A 24,458-nucleotide genomic window follows, 5' to 3' on the forward strand; every position below is an offset into this window, starting at 1 on the left:
ATTTAATGATCTCCATAGAGAGTTGGATAGTTTTACCTTGATCGACAGGTTTTATCCTTTCATTGGATTTAATGATCTCCATAGAGAGTTGGATAGTTTTACCTTGATCGACAGGTTTTATCCTTTCATTGGATTTAATGATCTCCATAGAGAGTTGGATAGTTTACCTTGCTAGACAGGTTTTTATCCTTTCATTGGGTGTGATGATTTTTCATAGAGATATTTTGGTGAGTCTTATATAGACGAAACGCGCGTCTGACGTACTAAATTATAATCCTGATATCTTTGATAACTATTTTATCCTTTCATGGGATTTGATGAGGTTCCATAGACAGTAAGATAGTTTTACCTTGATAGACAAGTTTTCATCCTCTCAATGGATTTGATGAGGTTCCATAGAAAGTAAGATACCATTCCTTTAGTTCCACTGGAAAAGACAAAGATTTCAATTATCGTAAGCTGATAATTAAATGGTTCCACATGTGGAGTAGGATCTCCTCACCCTTCCGACCTTCTGAAGAACCTGAGATCACCCCTAGGTTTTGGTGGGGTTCGTGTTGCTCATTCTTTAGTTTTTGTATGTTGTGTCATGTGTACTATTGTTTGTCTGTTTATCATTTTCATTTTCAGCCATGGCGTTGTGAGTTTATTTTCGATTTATGAGTTTGACTGTCCCTCTGGTATCTTTCGTCCCCCTTTTAATGAAACATTGTACTTTTACTATTGGCTGTATCGTGAGATTTTCAAAGCATCACTTAATCAAAAGATATCCTAAACGTTTACCGCATCATTTCCATCGAATTTGGCGGGAATAAAAAGGCGAGATTTTACCAGGTAATTTTTATGACCATCGGGTTTTGTCTGTTTTTGGGAATCTACTTTATTAATTTAACATAACAAACTATACAATGTCTGATAGGAAATGTTTGACTTTACCGTTCTATGGTGAAATTTTTTGTAGTACCCCTCATTTACTTACTTTACTTCTATTTTCGAAAACGTCCTAGAAATCATAGCTAATTTACTCTTTAAGGAGACACAACATATCAATATATCTTGTCGCTTTTTTACGAATTCTCCTTTGATCTTACGAACCAATAAGTTCTTTTGACAGCTTAGGAGAGTTATATAAAAACTTATCACTAGAAGCAAAGGACAGATGTGCGGTTGTCAATGAAACTAAAAACGTCGCCATAGGTTAAATAGCGATAAACAGATTATCATTGGTCATCTCAAGTCGACTGCTTTTATCACTTTCGCTGTGCCGTCTCAAGCGGGAAAATCAATATTGTTAAGATGACCAACGATAATCTGTTAATATTGATGAATAAATTATACTGTAAACTTAAATTTTGAAAGTCCATATTCTACGGGTTGTATTTAAGTCTTTGTTCCTGTAATAATAAAAAATACTTACCATCGACTTTAAAATGAACAACTATTTAAGACATAAAAAAAAAGATAAATAAACTCATCATAGCAAACAGGATTAAAATTTTGTCATTTTGCGCCAGATGCGAGTTTCTTTTACCAAAGACTCATCAGTACGCTTGAATTAGAAAAAATTTAAAAGGCCAAATAAAGTACGAAGATGAACAGCATTGAGGACCCAAAATTCCCAACGTTTTTTCCAAATACAGGTAATCTTTTTTCTCCTTTTTAAAACTTCAACTCATGGTGTATATCGGATTTCTCTTCAACCAAGAGTTTCAATGGTCTACAAATTTGTGTGTCAACATTGTTAACTGTGTTATCTTTTAAACTCTATGATTATAAAAATACAAAAAGCTGAAATCAACCGAGTTTGAGAATGAGTGTCAACTGTAAAAAGCAGTGTCTCATAAACCAAATAGCTTATCAAAAATTGGTTGTTCATTACGCCTTAACTGTGTTTCAATTCAGTGATGATACGATTTCGCGGGATAAGATCATAATCAGCATAACTATTTGCGGATAGTTAATTGTGATTAAGCATGGTAGATGATAAATGCATATCATGAGACGCTTAACATGTCCGGGTTACTCAATGTCGATCAGTTTGAAGTTCATGCAATTTCCTAGTTTTGATTCAAAATTCGATGCCGTAGCATGTGTGGTTAAAGGACAGCTATCATCAAGGAACTCATTTGAGGGTCATGTGTGGTATTAGACAAGTATCACTAAATTACCTTGATTTGTGGTTCATGTGTGGTAATAGGACAACTATATATATCATTAAGAGACTTCCATTTGAGGGTCAATTTTGCTCTTAACTTCGTACTATATTTTGGCCTTTTAAAGTTCTTTGGTTAAAGCGTGATTTTTTTTGACGAAACATGCGCCAAGCCAACACAATTTAAACACTGATAGAATAGCTATGATGAGTTTAATTGCCTTTTCTTAACGTTATTATTATATTTGAAATTCAGAAAAATGATATCGTCTCTAGTTATTGTTTTCAATAATTGAATGATACATACCCCTAGCTATCATGCTGTTTAGTTTTAAGAAAACTTTCCACTTTCCTATAGGATTTTCTCCCCATAAATGAACAACTTTGTAAGTCCAAGTAAAGGTATCTGAAATAGTGGCAGTGAATAATGCATCGGCGATCCGTTGAGGAAGTAAAACTACTTTTGTCCCACTGGGAGAAATCAGGTACACCTCAACTGCTCCCCTACAGCATGAGAAATCAAAACTCACTGTAGCCATTACATGTTCTAAATAACGGATTGGACAATCGTAACGGGAGACATACATTCTGCTTCTGGCTTTTGATCTTTCCTGTAAAATCCTACAAAAAGAGTTAACTTTTATGACTTAAAATTTAGTAATTTTCAAATCAATTAAAAAAAATCATTACAAGTATTTTTTCGCCGTCACAATTTTATTAATCTATAAATACACAGAACAGTGTTTTAGGAACGTAAAAAATTCCAAGAACGACGCTATCATAAGCTCAGTAGACGGCACTCAAATACTGATATGAAAATACTGCGGATTTTGCTATATCTCTTCTTTTTTTTTTGAAACCCAAATCTTTTGCTGATACTGATTAATTAAGGATCCTGTTTGACTTTTGTTTCCGTATTGTTAATTGCTCCGTAAGAATGATACGGTATGAAAAAGCATCGCATCACAGGCATTGTTTGGTCTGTAAAAGATCAGTTACAAAAAGAAAATCTAAAAAAACTCCGAGGGGTCATATTCCTGTCTTGGTACAGGCATTTTCATATGTAGAAAGCAATGGGATTAAACCTAGTTTTAAAGTAAGCTAAACCTCTCGCTTGTTTGACAGTCGCATTAAATTCCGATAAAATTCCGAAAAATACCACAGCTAGTTAAACATCTTGACTAAACCTTGTTTTATCATTATTCATTAATCCAAATAAAAAAGAACACACCGAGTTGCTCTTCAAGTCCACAAAGTGTAACCGAACATAACTTCCAATATTAGAGTAAGAAACAATTTAATCTATCAACATTTAGTGAGAAAATTATACTCATTACACGACGCTCAATTTTAACTCCTGAAACTTTTTCGGTCTTGCAAGACGCTAAATTTTAACTCCAGAAACTTTCACAGTCTTACAAGATGCTTAGTTTTAACTCCTGAAACTTTTAAAGTCTTACAAGACGCTAAGTTTTAACTTCTGAAACTTTAACAGTCTTACAAGACTCTAAGTTTTAACTCCAAAAACCTTATCAGTTTTGCCAGAAGCTAACTTTAAACTCATTACACTTTTACTTACATGTTCGGGCTGCTGACTTGTGATTGCCAAGTAAGTTGTTCTGGTACAGTTTTCCACTCTCTTGCTTTTTTAACCATAGCCTCAGCATTCATCAAACCGAATCCCATTCTGTGATGAACTAATTGAAATTATAGCTATATACAAATGATCTCATATTGGTGCAGACATTGAAACACAAAAACAGGGGAGCTAAAAATAAAATACTGGAAGGAACGTATTTTATTTTTAACACAAACACGAGGCCTGTTTGAACTAGTATGATGTTCTCCCTGGACAAACGACTTCGCAAGGTGACATGCAGCTGACAATTATCATTATACAGGAAATAAGATAATCGGTATTTATTTATCTTCAGAAATACTAAAGAACAATGAAACACTCGCGAGACGAGAAGTCGACTCTTTTTTCCGATTTTAAAACCTTACAACTCTTTAACTTCTTTTTTGATGCGATCTTTAAACTTGTTTGTCTGAAGCATCCCCGATGAGTCTCTTGTAGCCGAGCATTGTTTTAATTAATTGCGAATCTCATGAACGTTAACTACCGAATTAGACTAATTACCGCATTTGTTATCACATAAGCAACACGTTGTGTTCCAAATGTGGAGCAGTATTTGCTTACCCTTCCGGAGCACCTGAGATCACCCCTAGTTTTCGGTGGAGTTCGTGTTGTTTATTCTTTGGTTTTCTATGTTGTGTCATGTGTGCTATTACTTGCCTGTTTGGCTTTTTTATTTTCAGCCATGGTGTTGTCAGTTTATATTCGATTAATGAGTTTGACTGTCCCACTGGTATCTTTCGTCCCTCTCATATATCTTTACTTTGTGTTTTATATATTTGTTAGTTGTGCTTTGCATCGATCTATTAGGCCAATTTTATAGTTAATTCATTTCACTTGACATGTTATACCATTACATTTGACCAATTACATCCTTACATTTGCATGATTGTACCATAACATTTGAATATTTAAACAATAACATGTAACTGGTTGTACCATAACGTTTGACTTACTATGAAATTACATATAACTGCTTATATAATTCCATATGATTGATTATACCATTACATGTAATTGATTATACCATTACATGTGATTAATTATATCATTACATGTGATTGATTTTATCATTACATGTGATAACATTAACGGTACCAATTTTCCTGCACCAGATGCGCATTTCGACAATACATGTCTCTTCAGTGATGTTCGTGGCCAAAATATTTAAAATCCAAAGCTTATAAAAAGATGAAGAGCTATAATCCAAAAGGTCCAAAAAGTATTGCCAAATCCGTGAAAGGAATGAGAGCTTTGCATGAGGGAGATACATTCCTTAATTTATGATAATTTCTAACATTTTGTTACAGCAAATTCTAACATCCCCAAAAAATCCGTATTTTCATGCCAGTACCAAAGTACTGGCTCCTGGGCTGTTGAGACCCTCGGGACTGATTATACCATTGATTATACCATTACATGTGATTGATTGTATCATTACATGTGATTGATTATACCATTACATGTGATTGATTATACCATCACATGTGGTTGTTTATACAATTACATGTGATTGATTATACTATTTCATCTAATTAATGATATCATTTCATATGATTAATGATATCATGACATTTCACTGATTATTTTATAACATTTACTGATTTTACTAAAAAATTGACTGATTATATCATTATATGTAATTGAGTAAACCGTTACATTTGAATAATTATATCATGCTTATAATTGATTATGTCATTACATATCACTGATTGTACAATAAAACTTCACTGATAATACCATTTTATATAATTGATTATACAATTACATGTAATTGGTTATACCATTATATGTCATAGATTATATCATCATATGTTTTTGATTGAATTCAACTACATGACATGATAATACCATACATAAAGACCACAGTTGTAGACCGCTATTCAATAGTCACAAATCTATTTAGCGAAAAAACAAATCCAGGTCACAAACCAAAATCGAGGGAAGCATATAAATCGATATGATAATGTTTTGAGATCTACAAACCCCATAAGCCTGCTCCAGTACGCTGCCATCTGTTCTTAACTTCAAATCTATCCCTGAATCCATATCGTTTAGAAGTTCTAACTATCAAATGCTGGACATCTCTCCAGGTGAGGTCATTGCTATAAAATAAGGACGACATATACCAGAGGGACAGTCAAACTAATAAATCGAAAATAAACTTACAACGCCTGGCTAAAGATGAAAGAAGACAAACAAACAAACAACATACATGACAAAATATAGAAAACTAAAGAATAAGCAACACGAACCCCAACAAAAACTAGGGGAGATATCAGGTGCTCCGGAAGGGTAAGCAGATCCTTCTCCACATGTAGGAGATTTTTTTAAAAGCATGTTTACTTGTAATACCTTTGTTCCATGTAATACTTTAAGTAATCCTCTTTGTTTAAGAAATGATCTGTGGACGGGTAGTAAACATTATCACAACTTGTGTTGGTGTACAAAAAGATTTGTAAAATAAGGTTAAGGTCTTTCAAGTCGTGTAATTAAATATTTTAGTATTTGCTTATTCCTTAGTTTTTAATGTTGTGTCATGTGTACTATTGTCTGTTTGTCTTTTTCATTTTTAGCCATTGCGTTGTTGGTTCATTTTCGAATTAGGAGTTTGACTGTCCCTCTGGTATCTTGCGTCCCTCTTTTAGTACTATCGTATGTTACTGTATTTCATATTTGTTTCTACTTTGATGGTTTGTACACATGTACCTAAATTAGTCCGTTTTGGTTTAATCCGTTGGATAAGTTCGAGTTTGTAATAGCTTGTCATACAAAATACAATTATTTTTTTTTTACAAAAGATTGCACATCGTCAACATTTATGCAATCTTTTTGATAAATTGCAAGCAACCGCTTAGAAAACTAAGGTGAAAAAATATTTTCACAAAAATGTAATCATCTTTTGTCAATTTTACAGAAAAGAATATAAAATTCCCCTAAATTAAGAAAATGAGGAAAAAGTTCCTTAACAATTTCATAAACCAGATGCAACTCAAAGGTGAAAAAAAAACTTTAAATAGTGTTGGGACGGGAAATGTTGTCAGAATTGTTAACATGATATATCTATTTGTGTATGTTGTTGATAATTCACTTTGTTCCCATGTACTACTATAAAAAAAATCCTGAATAAATTATTTTAAAGCAGGTGTACCATTTAAACCTTTCTGTGAAGTGATAAGAATTTTGAAAGAAAACTGTAAGACATTTTGATTACAAATTTTGGTACTTTTTTGTCAAATACACCACCATTCCCCAGCAAGTTTTGGGTTTTTCCTAACCCGTCAAATGAAAACAAAAACTCGTCACAGAGACTATTAACGATGGCATAAGTTTTTATTTCCCTTTTAACAATAAATAAAATAAAAGCAAATGTCCCAACGTTAACTACAAACTGGCCTATGTGTACAGCTGAAATGAAAAAAATCCCGGATTGATATTTTACGGAATGTGTGGATTTCAGTATTAAAACCATCAGGCAACTATAACGGATACAACCCTTGTCACGTGATCCCTGTCATGTTATTTCTGCTATCGTCACATGTCTTGTTTATCCCTTCGGTATTTCTCAGACTTTACTGAAACTTACTTTGCCTCTAATGCCAGTGCGATAATTCCTACTGCAATTGGAGCGGCAAAAGAGGTACCTTGTAAACCATCTCTACAACCGGAATTAACAGTAGTTGATGTCTGTAAAGGTTAAAAAATACATATCGTTGAAATGAAATGAGCAGAAATATTTACATGGGTGGTAGTGGCTTAAGTTGTATGATCATCTGATGGGTAAATATATCAATTTTAACATACAGTCAAAGTTTTAAAAAACCCACCAATTTACCGACCCCCCTGATGTACATTTCATATAAAATGAACCTGTTTTAAAGACCACCTGTCTTAAGAGACTTTTTTCCCTCTTAAGTGGTCTCTTTAAACAGGTTTTGACTGTATTTCTTCTCGTGAAATCTGATTTTGAAATTCTGGTGGTTGTCAATGACAGTAATGCAGGAGAAGTTGACCTGTAAGTGCATCAGTCTCGTTCTGGTTTTCATACATTATATCATGTGTTTGTTTGAGTATAAGAGATGATTTATGAGTTTTGAACAAAGTTTAACATTTAACAGTTTACTATCATTCTCGTTTTAAAAACAAATATGTTCTGTATCGTGTGTCACATTTCCAAATAAATTAGGTTATACATTTGATATAAACCTCTATTTTTTATTGGGTTCATGTTAATCCCTCTTTAGCCTTATATGTTGTGTACTGTTGTTTGTCTCTTTATCATTCTTCGTTTTTCGCCATGACATTATTGTATATTCAGAAATTATTGCGAGGTTTTTATTATTGCGAATAATGCGACTGAGTTGTAAACGCAATAATTAAAACTCGCATTTGTAATATTTTAACTGAATTAAGCATGACTTTTCTCAAAATCGTAAAAATTAAAATCGCATTCAAGTGTAAAATGACAAAATCGCAATAATAAATGCACGCAATAATTTCTGAATTTACATTATTTGGTTGTTTTTGACTTTTGACAACTTCTTTTGAGTTTAAAATTTGTTATATTTCGCCACTCATATGTGAGCAATGACATACTTTATAATAATACTTCTAAAACTCCCCGTTAATAGATTTTAAAGACCTATTTTGAAACTTCGAAAAAATGTATGGTTAATATATGCACCTATACTTCGAGAAATTTCAAGTTAAATGCATTCTGCTGTTGTCTGTTCTATGGTCGGGTTGCTGGCTCTTTGACACATCCCAAATTTCCATTGCCAATTTTATTATGATTACGACACGTTAAACAGAGATGGAAGCTATCAAAGTGAGGCGAAATGTCAGGTTAAATGCATTATAGAGATAACACGTTAAAGATAGGAGAAAGATATGAAAGGGAAATACAAACTTAAAGGCGAAAACATTTTTGCAAAGTCATATATAGTTATCAAAGGTACCAGAATTCTAATTTAGTACGTCAGACGTGGGTTTCGTCTACACAAGACTCATCAGTGACGCTCAAATCAAAATATTTATAAATCCAAACAATATTACGAAAAAAAATGCCCACCAAAAAAACCCAATAAAAATCAAAACAACACGAAGACATCAAACACCGGATTGATAGCAAATCGTATCAGCATTTTATAGATATTAAATAAGATAAGTCATTGTATTATGAAGATTGGCAAAAAAAATATAAGATTTAATTATTCATGAGACAAAACTACTACAGCCCCTTGAAAGACAGGGTTTTTAACATTAACGAATACAGCCACCAAACGATCAGCTTGTACCTCGAGTTATTAAAACGAGGGTTATCAATCTTCCTATATTTATTATCAGTCTACATTATTTATTAGAATAACTATAATGTGAGACAATAGACGTGATGGCTTATTCTGACTATGGAGCAAAACACTACCGACAACCGTAGCATAGCCAAGACGTTTTTACACGTTTATATTATTTCTATAGATAATTTCCAATTTGTACAATTTTTTACCGGAGCAAAATAATGCTGACTTGTTTGTATTTACCAGAAATCTGTCAAAAGCGCTTTCTCCATAAGCACTGGCCATTATCGATGATCCTATTTCTCCATACCGAGTAACATAGTCGTATCCAACACTTTGTATACCGATAGTATAAATGATGGTATGAACGCCCTTTGTATTTGGTGTTGCAATTCCGCCATCATTTCCGGCTGCAAAAACGTGTATATTACCTTTCCCTTGTCTTCCCTGAAATCACACAAACAATATTCTTCAAAGAAAGTCCCGTTTTATTCATTAAATTATACAAATATGCATAAACAGACAGTATAGGTATACAGTAAAAGTGCACGTTTATAGTCAAGGTTTTCATGCCAATTTACTCTATATCTCTCTCTCTCTCCCTCTCTCTGTCTCTCTATCTCTCTTTAAATTTAAAGCCACTGAATTTGCCATAAGTTGCGTTACAAGACAATAGCAAACATTTTAATTCTCTGTTTTATTCTTTCGCTTGTAATAAAAAGTAAAATCACAAAAATACTGAACTCAGAGGAAAATCCAATCGGAAAGTCCATAACCACATGACAAAACACATAAAAACGAATGAACAAGAACTGTCATATTCCTTACTTGATACAGGCATTTTCAAATGTAGAAAATGATGGTAAAAGTATTCATAAACTTACATATCTTGCCGAGTTTTCTAATGCTGCTCGACGCATTGGTCCTAATACTGAGTAACCATACTGTCCTTTTGGGCCATAACTATTACAGTAAATGTCAATTGTATCATACATATGTGATAAGGATCTGGCAAATTGCGAATCTGATAAAGTAGAAGTGATCGAGCCTAATAATCCAATAGCTGAAAAATATAGGAAAAACGTAAATTTGCAAATTTATATATACAGTAAAATTAGACGTGTCCATAGGCCAGGATCTTAGTTATGATGCAATATAATAGATATAAGAAGATGTGGTATGGATGCCAAAGCGACAAATATCCATTCAAGTTGCAATTGGTAAAAAAAATAGACCAGTATAGGTCAAAGTACGGTCATCAACACGGAGCCTTGGTTCACATATAACAACAATCTATAACGGGCCCTTAAAATGACAAGAGTAAAAGCATTCAAACAGGAAAACCAATGGTCTAATCTATGAATAAAAAAACGAGAAACAAGAAACCATTATGATCCACACGACAACAAACAACAACACTGAATATAAGGTTCCTGGCCTATGGCAGGTGCAAATAAATGCAGCGGAAAATAGTTACCAACAATCGCCCTACCTGAAACAATAATATAACATCAACACATAGAAAGACACACCATGGAATACCAATTAAATTATCTTATACTAAATCAAAAAACATATTAACACAAAGAAGTGAACATGCACTTAACGTATGCATTCGTTCTATGCCTAACATACATATGTAAATACAGAATCAATAACATAAGGGATGTGATGCTGAACAATATCAGAAAAAAACAATCATAAACTTGGACAAAAGGCCGCCAAATAAAATAATGTAAAATAGGGTGATCTAACACTAACACACTAAGTCCGAATGGGATAACTATTTAAAATCCCAGCTGTTTTAGATTAGACGACGGCCGAACAGAAGTGACAATTTATAAGTCATATCAAAGCTGGTATATATTAGAAATAATTATTATAGAGAATACATATAACACTAAGTAGGTAAACATTAAATAACACAAAAAAAACACCAATATTACAAATGGTATCGACATGTCAAAATCGCCCTTTCAGAATCTTAAGGACTATGGGTAATATCATTGTTCGTACATTAAAATAAAAATAACGTTACGTCATTGGTTGAATTTCAATTGTTTAGAACGTTTTAGACCAATAACAACGTTTTGGTTCACGCTTTTGAAAATATTATAATATGACGTAGTCTGATTGGGTCAGGATGCCGAGGTAAATCATAGAATGTAATATGATAGTTTGTCATTCGAAATATGTATTATGTTATATTTAAAACGAAAGGTTTTTAATATTTTGAAGTATAACTTATCGAGAGTGATCAAAATCGTCTTGCAAGACGATGTAGAATCTGTTCACTAATTACGACAACAGTAGTTTACCACTGTTTAAAAATCATAAATCGATTGACAGATAACAAATCCGGGTTAATTACCAAAACCGAGGTAAACACATCAAATATAAGAGGAAAACAACGAAACACTGAAGTGCAACAAAAAACAAATGACATCAATGTATATAAACGATCAATCGAACTATTATATAACGACTGCCATATTTCTGACTTGGTACAGTACATTTTAATAAAACATGATGGGTTAAACCTTGTTTTGATCAAACGTCGCAATATAATGATTGTAAGTAGGTAAATTTTTAAGAATCTCAAGGATCTGCAAACTTTATTTTCTTTAAGAAGCTTATATGGTTTAAATGCACAAGTAAATTACATTTGTAGAGAACGAATAAAGGCAACAGTAGTTAGTCAATGTTAAAATCTCATGATTTGTTTGAGGATAAAAACATACACAGGTAACTCATACATTCAGAGGGAAACGTGAAAGAGTGATCGAGTACGTTATGTGTCTCTTTTTGTGAATTTTTTTTTTTTCCGTTAATATTATTACTGCAACTGGGTGGATGCACCTGCTAGTGAACTGTTAGTACCCGAGGGTTTCACCAGCCCAGTAGAAAATACGGATTGGTTTGTGTTATTAAAATTTGCTGTTACAAAATATTAGAAATTATTATGAATTAAGGAATGTATCTCAATCATGCAAAGCTCTGATTCCTTTCACGGATTTGGCTATACTTTTTGGTACCTTTTGGATAATAGCTCTTCATCTTTTATATCAGCTTTGGTTTCAAATATTTTGGCCTCGAGCATCACTGCAGAGACATGTATTGTCGAAATGCAAATTTGGTGTAGGAAAATTGGTACTGTTAATATTATTGTACCATCTTTTACCAAAACATAGTTATCTTATAGTTATGACCTTTTATCTACCGTTATTTCTTGCATAACTATAGATTTTTCTCATTTCAAACTGCACGGAGTGGTATACTAAAAAGTTATACGAAATACTACTTTAATTTAAATGGCTTATTAAATACCATTAGACGATATTACGGCATGTATGATGACTATTTGTTAGTTCATTGATGTCTTTCAAAGGTTCGTCAATTGCAACGGACAAATGTAAAATTCAGGACGAAAACATCTTTTTGTTACTAGATAGATGATAGTTAAAAAATATCTAAGTATAAAAAGAAGATGTGGTATGATTACAAATGAAACTCTCCACAAGAGACCAAAATGACACAGAACTTAACAACATATGTCACCATACGGCCTTCAACAATGAGCAAAGCCCATACCGCATAATCAGCTACAAAAGGCCCCGAAATGACAATATAAACAATTCAAACGAGAAAACTAACGGCCTTATTTATTTAAAAACATAAACATTTTCTTACCTACAAGTGTTGTATTATATGCAACACCAACAGCACAATAGTTATTCCCCTTTGTTGCACCTATCACACCCGCAACCGTTGTTCCGTGACTGAAAGAATACAAAATATCATGTAGTCATGCGTCACAATACAAGCCTTACAATTTGATGAATAATTGAATTTGAATAAAAACAATGAACAACAAAACTGTTATCAAATGAGGAGCAGCGACACAGTTGCAGGGCGAAGGGATCCTGTTGGTCAAGCTTTAGTAGTCTATGTAGTGTTTTGTACACTTTTGTTTTTGTTGTTTGTTATTGGGTTTGGTTATCAAATTGATATCTCCCACTTTATTCAATCTAAATAAAAGATTACCATTACTTTGTTTATTTACTTTATATAACAACAAGGATTTTAACTTCTTCATGAGTAACTGAACATGCCTTTTTTTTTTAATTGTCTGGACTGTTCAATTATCCATAGAGTTATATGTCCTGGTCGTATTATGCATAATATAGTTGTCTGTCCTTAACATTTTACCAATTGAGTTGTCTGTCCTTGTCGAAATACCTATGGAGTTATCAGTCATTTCATATCCATAGGGTTGTCTATCCTTGTCGTATCACCCTTAAAGGTATTTGTTATTTTTGTTATACCGGTACCCGTGAAGTTGTCTGAATGTATGTTTAACTATTGTTGTATGCCATGGAAATTACATGGAGTCGTCTGTGCTTGTCTAATAACAATGGAGTTGTCTGTTCTGGTCGTATTACAAATGAAGTTGTCTGTCCCTGTTATACAACTTATGGAGTTATCTGTCCTTGTTGTATTACCATGGAGTTGTCTGTCATTGTCGTGTCAGTAAGGAGTTTCTTATTTTTCTTATTCTATTGCAATGTGCTAAGTTTTCTGTATATTATTTTTATTTGTTGTCCGTTACCTTCTAGCAGCAAATCCCTTAAACTCTTACCATAAAAGGTACTTATAAGTTTTGGTTAAAACTAAGTCTTATTTGGTTTAAAGTGTTTATTTCTTATATGTATTTATCATCTTACTACAAGGTTGAATCTGGCGGGTTTGGGTCGTCGTCATCGTTGTAATAATCATATGAACTTGATTCATCCTACAAAATAATTCTATATTAAAAAAAATGAAGATAAGATAAGATAAGATAAGATAAGAAAGATAAGATAAGAAAGATAAGATAAGATAAGATAAGATGATAAGATAAGATAAGATAAGATAAAATAAGATAAGATAGAAGATAGATAAGATATGTTGCTTGGTAACTTATCATATAAGTCAGATTGGTATGTATCTTTAGACAAATCTAACTGTTGCTTTGTAACAAACTAACTCGCCATATTTGTCAGATTGATATGTACCTTAACACAAATCTAACTTTTGCTTTGTAACGGACAAACTTAGAATACTTGTCAGATCGATTTATTATACTTCAGGTTAAAATACCATATTTGTTTTGATTGGTTAATACGAGGGTGCTGATTTACTCTTTTTTTCTCTTATTACCGTAATTTTGTTATGCACATGACGTCATATAAAATACTTTTAGAATGAAATTAATCTGTAAAAGATAATAATGATAGGACATTCAGTATAACAAATTGAATATCACATAGCTGAGAGGGTGATATAGCAGATTTGTACCCCTCGAAAAAACTTGTCAACCTTGGCTTCGCCGCGGTTGACAATGTTTTTACGGGGAACAATCTGCTCTATCAGCCCTCAGCTATGTGTTATTTGTTTAATGAACCTTAAGACGATCTATTAACTGTTGCTTGGTAACGAACTAACTCATCATATAAGTCAGATTAGTGTGTATCTTAAGAGATATCTTACTGTTGCTTGGTAACGGAACTAACTCATCATATTAGTCAATTTAGTGTGTATCTTAAGAGAAATCTAACTGTTGCTTGGTAACGAACTAACTCATCATATAAGTCAGATTAGTGTGTATCTTAAGAGATATCTACCTGTTGCTTGGTAACGAACTAACTCATCATATTAGTCAGATTCGTGTGTATCTAAAAACAAATCTAACTGTTGCTTGGTAACGAACTAACTCATCATATAAGTCAGATTAGTGTGTATCTAAAGACAAATCTAACTGTTGCTTGGTAACGAACTAACTCGTCATATTAGTCAGATTAGTGTGTATCTTAAGAGAAATATATCTGTTGCTTTGTAACGCACTAACTCATCATATTAGTCAGTTCGGTAAGTATCTTAAGACAAATCTATCTGTTGCTTGGTAACGAACTAACAAACCATACTTGTCAGATGGACATGTATCTTAAGAAAATCTAACTGTTGCTTGAATTGGTAACGAATTAACTCATCATATTTATCAGATTGATATGTTTCTTCAAACAACTGTAACTGTGGCTTGGTAACGAACCGACCCACCACATTTGTCAGAAAGAGAAATCTAACTGTTGCTTGGTGACTCACTATATTTGTCAGAAAGACAAATCTAACTGTTGCTTGGTAACTCACCATATTTGTTAGAAAGACAAATTTAAGTGTTGCTTGGTAAATCACCATATTTGTCAGAAAGACAAATCTAACTGTTGCTTGGTAACTCACCATATTTATCAGAAAGACAAATCTAACTGATGCTTGGTAACTTACCATATAAGTCAGAAAATGTATTTATAAAGGTTACTCGGGAACACGTGTATTTGTTTACTTTTAACACGTGTGTTTAAATCAAAACATGTTTATGTTTAATTTGATTGGACCATCAGTAAGTTATTACCGGTTTAAGTTATATCAATCATGATAACTTCATGCTAGAATTTTAGCGCTAAAATTATAATAAGATATCTAGAATTGTCATTCGAGGTTCGCCTATCCGACAGAAAGGTTCGTTTTTTCTTAAATCGCCACTTGGTAAAATGTCCGAATCTTCTCCACGTCTGGAATTGAATGAAGACATACTACTCGAAGGAGATAATAGTTTACCGCCACCTAATATTCATAAAGCAGCTGATAAGTCGTCTGATTTGGTAGATACTGTAGAGCTTTTTAAGACAATTTTAGACAGCAAGTTAGGTGAGTTGAAATCTGAACTCATACAAGAACAAGATTGCCTTAAGAGAAAAATTAAGGAGGACGTCACTCTAAAATTTAAGGGGGAAGGAAACAGAATTCAGTACACCTTTAACGAGGAATTATTAGACACTGTTAATAAACTTTCAAAATTCATCCCTAACTCCAATACTCAAGCCTATAGATTAGTTCTTGACATAACTGATAAGATCAAAAGCCGTAATAAGAAAATACGCATAGCTGATGCTTCCCCTGCTGGTTGGGGAACCGTTAGGGAATACGAATCCAATGCCGTGGCTTCAGATTCTGAAGATGAGAGAAAGATACGACAAGCTGAGACCAGAGCTATCCGTACCTCCAAGGAGAAGTCAAAATCTCGCCAGCAACCTTACCCTAAAAATCCGCCTCGTCAACAACCTGCGGAATCTTATGGTAACCCTGCTTACGCTCAGCATTATCAACGTAATCAGCAACAGCCCTTTCGTGGGAGCTTCGCAAGGCGTGAGCCTTGCTCAATCGACACGTGCCACTACTGCAAGCAACAAGGCCACTGGAGAAAAAACTGTCCTCTTCTCGCCAGTCTCAGGTCATCCAACAGCAACTCCACAACCTACCAGAAGTAGTAAAGTAGGGCCTGAACGTCACTCTCCAGCCATTGTGAATGATAAGTATTTAGACACTATTAATGACCAATTTTCTACATGTTTTGTTGATAACGATTATATAGAATCTTTTTTAGATCAAGTTCAATATTTTGAAAATTGTCAGTCATATGATAAATTTAAAGGGGTGAAAGGTAGATTAGCTTGTCATGTAAAGTATTGGGAAAATATAGGTGCTTGTCCTTTTGTGCTTGATACAATAAAAAATGGTTATGTTATTCCATTTATAGATACACCTTTTAAAATGTACCACAGAAATAATAGATCAGCACGGCAGAATACTGAATTTGTCACAAAGTCAGTTGAAGATTTAGTTCAAATAGGTTGCGTAATTAAAGTGCCTTTTCAACCATATGTGGTAAATCCATTGAGTGTTGCTACTCAAAAGTCCGGTAAGAAACGACTTATTTTAGATATGAGTCAATTGAATAAACACATAAAGCGCGAAAAAATAAAATTTGAGGATTGGAAGTTAGCTATACAATATTTTGACAAAGATATGTATCTGTTTAAGTTTGATTTAAAATCTGGTTATTTTCACTTAGACATATGCTCACAGCAACAGACTTTCTTAGGTTTTCAGTGGGAAGGTCAATTTTATTGCTATACTGTTTTAGCTTTCGGAATTACTACCGGTCCGTACATTTTTACTAAATGTTTGAGGCCACTAGTAAAATTTTGGCGTGGAAACGGTATAAAAGTTGTTTTGTATTTAGATGATGGATTTGGCATGAGTCCAGATGAAAATACATGTAATGAGCAATCGTCCTTCGTAAAAAGGTCTTTGATTGATGCTGGTTTCCTTATTAACGAGGAGAAGTCTGTTTTTAAACCTGTTACCGAGTTAGAATGGTTGGGAATAGTTTGGAACTCGAAAGAATACAAATTATCTATTACTCAACGTCGAGTTGACGATTTGATTTTCTCATTGAATGTCATTTTGGCTAAATTTCCCTATGTTACAGCTAGATCTTTAGCTCAGGTTGTAGGTAGAATTATTTCTATGACTCCCGTAATCGGAAATGTGGCTAGAATTATGTCAAAGTTCTGTTACATGGAAATTGAAAGTAGAATTGGGTGGGATATTCACATTACAGGGTACAAACCCGTCGAGGTTTTATCAGAGTTAAAGTTCTGGTTAGAAAATGTCACCATGATTAACTATCGTAATTTATGTCATTACAGTAAATCTTCTGTTGTCATATACTCAGATGCTAGTAATATTGCCGCTGGTGCATACACCGTTGAATTAGAAAATAAGATTTTCCATAAGATGTGGACATGTAGTGAAACGGTACAAAGCTCCACATGGAGAGAGCTGAAAGCTATAGAGTTGGCCCTTTTTTCTTTTAAGAATAGTTTCACAGGAAAAACTATAAAGTGGTTTACTGACAATCAAAATTGTGTCAAAATTGTTAATTCGGGAAGTATGAAAGAAAATCTTCATGTTATAGCAAAATCTATTTTTTCATTTTGCATTCAAAAAGGAATATCAATTGACATTCAATGGATTCCCAGAAAAGAAAATGAAAAGGCTGATTATATCAGCAAAATGGTTGATTTCGAGGACTGGGGAGTCACACATATATTTTTCAATTTTTTAAATGATATGTGGGGTCCTTATTCGATTGACAGGTTTGCAAGTGTCGAAAATAGAAAAGTTATGAGATTTAACTCCTTATTTTGGCAACCTGATTCTGAAGCAGTTGATGCATTTTCTCAAGTTTGGACCAATGAAAATAATTGGCTAGTTCCACCAATTAATCTTGTGATACGATCGATTAAACACATTATAGCTTGTAACGCTCGAGGCACGTTAGTTGTGCCTAAGTGGATTTCTGCTGCATTCTGGCCTTTGATATTCGATAAACATCTGATTTATCAAGATTACGTAAAAGATGTTATTGTGTTTAAAAATACTGATGGTATTTATAAGCAAGGTTCGAATAAGAATACGATATTCGGAATTGAACCGTTTGGTTCGCCAGTTTTGGCTGTTTTGCTAGATGCATCTTAGACATGGCCCTAATATATATAGATATATTTTAGCAGGCATGGTCTGTTTGTGACATGGCCCTAATATATATATAGATATATTGTAGCAGGCATGGTCTGTTTGTGACATGGCCCTAGTATATGTATATTGTAGCAGGCATGGGTGTTTATGTTGACATGGCCCTAGTATCGGTAATGATATTGTAGCAGGCTTGGTTTTTTTATTTGACATGGCCCTAGTATCTATAATGATATTTTAGCAGGCATGGTAATTTGTTTTACAGTTTATGGCCCTAGTATCTATAAAGATATTGTAGCTGGCGTTGAAATATTTGAATATATATTATATTTTACTGTGTATAGAAATCTGAAATATGCTAATAATTCGTCCTCTGTATATGTATATAAAATGTTATTGCAATTTTACGTTTTTCAGATATTTTTTCAGTAGGACATTGGTCAGACTTTAATTCACAAGTTGCCTCTAATAATGATCTCAGCAGTTTGTTCAAACAGTTACCAGAATTCCTTCTTTCGTCCAAGGCTGCGAGTACTCAGAAGAAATATAGATATGCCTTCAATTCATGGTGTAAGTGGACTAGTCAATATTCTTTTTCACCATTGCCAGCATCTCATTTACATATTTCTTTATATTTAATTCATTTGTCTGAAACTGCAAAATCGGTTTCAAAATTAAATGATGCTTTTTACGCCATAAAATGGGCACATAAATTAGCTGGCGTTGCTGATCCCAGTGAAAATAATCTAGTTGCATCTGTTCTTGAAGGGGCTCATAGAAAAATAGGTCATTCAGTTGTCAAAAAAGAACCTATCACACCACATATTTTGAAAAATATTGTATGTAAATATGCTAATAATACTTGTAATTTAAAAGATGTAAGAATAGCATGTATGTGTTTATTAGCCTATGCTGGCTTTTTAAGATTCTCCGAGTTAGCTAACTTGAGAAGGTCTGATATACAGTTTTCCCCTACTTACCTTACACTTCATTTAGTCAAGAGTAAAACTGATGTATATAGGGAAGGGAAAGATGTTGTCATTTCAAAAACAGGGAATATTACATGCCCGGTAGATGTACTTCAGCGTTATCTAAAGTTAGCTAACATTCCTGAAGAATCGAATGATTTTATTTTTAGATCTATTTGTTATTGTAAATCTTTGAATATATACAAACTTAGAAAGAGTAGTCATATTTCTTACACCAGAGCCAGAGAGTTATTGTTATCTGCACTTGACAGTTTAGGTCTTGATAAAAAACAGTTTGGCTTACATAGTTTGAGGTCAGGAGGAGCTACTGCCGCGGCAGAAGCTGGAATAGATGACCGGTTGTTTAAGAAACACGGGAGATGGAAAAGTGATAAAGCCAAAGATGGTTATGTTAAAGAGAGTATACTCAACAGATTGTCAGTATCTAAGAATTTAGGCTTGTAATATATATTGTTTGTCCCCCCTTTTTCTTTATGTCCCTTTCTTTATCAATCGAAGCTTTCTGTGCTGTCGGGGCGAGCTGATAACCAAAAACTGTGTTGAGTTTTTACTTTGTAAATGCTTTATGTTCGTTTGAAGTATTGAATAAGAACATAAATGTATTTATAAAGGTTACTCGGGAACACGTGTATTTGTTTACTTTTAACACGTGTGTTTAAATCAAAACATGTTTATGTTTAATTTGATTGGACCATCAGTAAGTTATTACCGGTTTAAGTTATATCAATCATGATAACTTCATGCTAGAATTTTAGCGCTAAAATTATAATAAGATATCTAGAATTGTCATTCGAGGTTCGCCTATCCGACAGAAAGGTTCGTTTCCCACCCACCCACCCCTTTTTATTAAGACTTCATAGGAATGTGAATCAGTATGTTATGTAGAAAATAGTTGATAAAATACATGTATGTAAATCGAAATGATTTTTTCTTCAACTTATAGAACATTTTTCTATTGTAGATTGTGTTTATATGTGATGGCAGCGGTCGATGACAGCAAATTGGACATTTGTTTATTGTTTATAATAAAAATAAGCTTTCTGTGCTGTCGGGGCGAGCTGATAACCAAAAACTGTGTTGAGTTTTTACTTTGTAAATGCTTTATGTTCGTTTGAAGTATTGAATAAGAACATAAAAGACAAAACTAACTGTTGGTTGGTACCTCACCATAATTTTCAGAAAGACAAATCTAACTGTTGGTCGGTACCTCACCATATTTGTCATAAAGACAAATCTAACTGTTGGTTGATACCTCACCATATTTGTCAGAAAGACAAATCTAACTGTTAGTTGGTACCTGACCATATTTGTCAGAAAGACAAATCTAACTGTTGGTTGGTACCTGACCATATTTGTCACAAAGACAAATCTAACTGTTGCTTGGTAACTCATCTGTTTATCAGAAAGACAAATTTAACTGTTGGTTGGTACCTCACCATATTTGCCAGAAAGACAAATCTAAGTGTTGCTTGGTAACTCACCATATTTGTCAGAAAGACAAATCTAAGTGTTGCTTGGTAACTCACCATATTTGTCAGAAAGACAAATCTAAGTGTTGCTTGGTAACTCACCATATTTGTCAGATCTATATGATTTGTTTGCATCAACGTATCTATAACACCAACTTTGATACCTTTTCCTGTGTACCCTAAGGCCCAGGCCTCTTCAATTCTATGTGTGTATCGCATTACACCGTTCTGTAAAATAGATAAAGTCTACTCTGAATAATCTGCATGCAAAAATGTTTTATAATTTTTCATTTGAGTTCGTATGAGATATGATTATTATCATTATTCTCTTAAGATTTAGTATCATCTATTAAGTCTCCATTTAGAACAACATTTTATAATTTGTTATCAAAGAAAGCAGGCTTATAAATTAAAACGCCAGACGCGCGTTTTGTCTACATAAGACTCATCAGTGACGATCAGATCAAAATAGTTATAAATCAAATGAGGTATAAAGTTAATGAGCATCGAGGATCCAACATTTTGAAAAATTATGCCCAATACGGCTAAGGTTATCTATAGATATAGGATATACATGGAATAAGAAAATCCTTAGTATTTTGAAAGGTTAAATTATTTTGTAAACAGGAAATTTATACAAATGACCATATACTGTAAATTCAGAAATTATTGCGTGCATTTATTATTGCGATTTTGTCTTTTTACACTTGAATGCGGTTTTAATTTTTACGAGTTTGAGAAAAGTCATGCTTAATTCAGTTAAAATATTACAAAATGCGAGTTTTAATTATTGCGTTTACAACTCAGTCGCATTATTCGCAATAATAATAACCTCGCAATAATTTTTGAATTCACAGTAATTGATATTCATGTCAACATCGAAGTGCTGACTACTGGGCTGGTGAAATCCTTGGGGACGAAACGTCCATCAGCAGTGTTATCAACCCAGTATTGTTAATATTTATAAAGAGTATCAGGCTTATAATTTAAAACGCCAGACGCGCGTTTTGTCTACATATGACTCAACAGTGACGCTCATATCAAAATAGTTATAAAACACACACCAGTTTATTGTAATCATATTCATGTATTTCTGGTAAGAAATAAAATTGAGAATATAAATGGGGAATGTGTCAAAGAGACAACAACCCGACCATAGAAAAAAACAACAGCAGAAGGTCACCAACAGGTCTGCAATGTAGCGAGAAATTCCCGCACCCGGAGGCGTCCTACATAATTTATTTAAACCTCTTTTAACAAATAATTACGTACTAAATGCCACATATCAGTCAACTCCGGGTCTGGATTAGCTGTGTCAGCATAAGTCATTACAATTTCCTTCCTGTCTATATCCAGAAACTTGACCTAAAATGCAACACAAATATGAATTTGAAAAAAACCTTATTCACACAAAATGACTACATACCTGATAAATTGGCCTTTTTAAAAATATCGGCCTTTTGGTATAAATCAACCAGTTGTAATATATCGATATTTTGATAAAACTGACCTGTATGAATATATCGACCTGTTGTAATATATTAACCTGTCTTATTTTTCAATATGTTGTAATATATAGAGCTGTTGTAATATGTTGACCTATTATAGTATATTGACCTGTTGTAATATTATACAAATATAGCATTTGAATGAGGTCGATACAAGGATATATTGACCTGAAAGAAGTATATTGACTGAGGACGTAGTCCTCCGAGGTCGATATACTTCTTTGGGTCGATATATCCTGTATTGACCTCATACAAAGGCTATATTTGTTATATTATTAATTTCCGACCATATTTGTATCAAAATCGTCATTTAGGTTTGTTGGAATTTTATAGATATTACATTATCTCCTTGACAATACCAACATATTAGTTGTTATTTCATTTACTTTTTTTTGTGCATCTTATGTATTTGAAGATATTTTTCGTCAAAAAATCGATCACAGACATCATGTGTTTCAATATCCTTGAATTCATTACATGACGTCACATAGTATATCGGTTTTTAGATATTCTAAAAATAACCATGCGATATGCTTTTTGCCGGTCATTATGCATTTTGCTATCCGCCGTTTTCTCTCTACCTTCGAAAATATAGTTTAACATGTGACTATCCCTAAACGAATCAAATTTGTTAAAATATACGAATTAATAATATACTGATTTATTGAGATAAACTGACCTGTTTTAGTATACACTGACCTGTTGTAGGATATCAACCTGTTGTAATATACTGACATTTTGTAATATCGGCCTGTTTTACATAATGTCCTGTTGTAGTATACTGACATGTTGTAATATACTGACATGTTGTAGTATACTAACATGTTGTAATATACTGACATGTTGTAATATACTGACATGTTGTAATATACTGACATGTTGTAATATACTGACTTGTTGTAATATACTGACATGTTGTAATATACTGACATGTTGTAATATACTGACTGACATGTTGTAGTATAGTGACATGTTGTAATATACTGACATGTTGTAATATACTGACATGTTGTAATATACTGACATGTTGTAATATACTGACTTGTTGTAATATACTGACATGTTGTAATATACTGACATGTTGTAATATACTGACTGACATGTTGTAGTATAGTGACATGTTGTAATATACTGACATGTTGTAATATACTGACATGTTGAAGTATACTAACATGTTGTAGTATACTGACATGCTGTAATATACTGACATGTTGTAATATACTGATATGTTGTAGTATACTGACATGTTGAAGTATACTGACATGTTGTAGTATATTGACATGTTGTAGTATACTGACATGTTGTAATATATTGACATGTTGTAGTATACTGACATGTTGTAGTATACTGACATGTTGTAATATATTGACATGTTGTAGTATACTGACATGTTGTAGTATATCGACCTAGTATTGATGTGCTGACATTTTAATGTTTGACAACTATTTAAGAATTAAGATGAAATATAATCAACTTCATTGTACCTTTTGATTACTTCTTCAGAGTTCACTCTGTCGTGGTTGCATGCTAACTTAGCTTTCTCATTAGCAGCATTTTAACGAACATTGGTTATAACAGATTAGAAGAATGTGCCGTAACAATAAAAACAAATAATTAAATTTGTGCAAGTACCTTCTTTTCATTTGTCATGTGCAGTATATCATTGTCATCCTCATTCGGTCCTATCGTACCATCTACTAACTGCTTTGAAATTTTGGACTCGTCCAATGAGAACTTATAGTACGTTTCTCCGAATAATTCAAACGGTAATATTAAACATGTATATAATGTATATGCCTTCGTATGAATATATGATCGATGATTTGATCAATGCATTGACCGATGAGTGAATGGACGAATATAATGATTAATGAATTGATTCATGAATTGACTGATGAGTTAATGGACGATAATATGAAACAATAAATCGTAAGGTGAATCTATTAATGTGTGAGCTTACGAATAAATGGTGTGATGAATGGATGGCCTA

At 33.1% G+C, this 24,458-nt stretch overlaps 1 protein-coding gene across 1 annotated transcript; it reads right to left on the reverse strand.

The window, feature by feature from the left end:
• Window positions 1–231: 231 nt before the first annotated feature.
• Window positions 232–24,230, reverse strand: LOC134686015 (furin-like protease kpc-1). Its single transcript, XM_063545722.1, has 12 exons — window positions 24,101–24,230; window positions 22,233–22,325; window positions 21,063–21,188; window positions 13,810–13,877; window positions 12,776–12,864; window positions 9,970–10,148; window positions 9,329–9,532; window positions 7,375–7,475; window positions 5,775–5,893; window positions 3,732–3,849; window positions 2,460–2,773; window positions 232–427 (listed from the first exon to the last, which is right to left on the reverse strand). The coding sequence occupies exons 1-12, from the start codon at window positions 24,116–24,118 to the stop codon at window positions 366–368; spliced, it is 1,491 nt and encodes a 496-aa protein (XP_063401792.1). The 5' UTR covers window positions 24,119–24,230; the 3' UTR covers window positions 232–365.
• Between the last annotated feature and the right edge of the window lie 228 nt (window positions 24,231–24,458).

This window comes from Mytilus trossulus, chromosome 10 (assembly GCF_036588685.1).
Source record: "Mytilus trossulus isolate FHL-02 chromosome 10, PNRI_Mtr1.1.1.hap1, whole genome shotgun sequence".
Classification (NCBI taxonomy): Eukaryota; Metazoa; Mollusca; class Bivalvia; order Mytilida; family Mytilidae; genus Mytilus; species Mytilus trossulus.

What these genes read in the sequence shown, in the direction of transcription:
- LOC134686015 (XM_063545722.1), bottom strand. An exon ending in TGACTGATATGTGGCATTTA is followed by an intron (nt 21,189 to 22,232) that starts GTACGTAATTAT and finishes TCTATTTTACAG; the next exon opens with AACGGTGTAATGCGATACAC. An exon ending in TAGAAAACTCGGCAAGATAT is followed by an intron (nt 9,533 to 9,969) that starts GTAAGTTTATGA and finishes GTGTGATTTCAG; the next exon opens with GGAAGACAAGGGAAAGGTAA.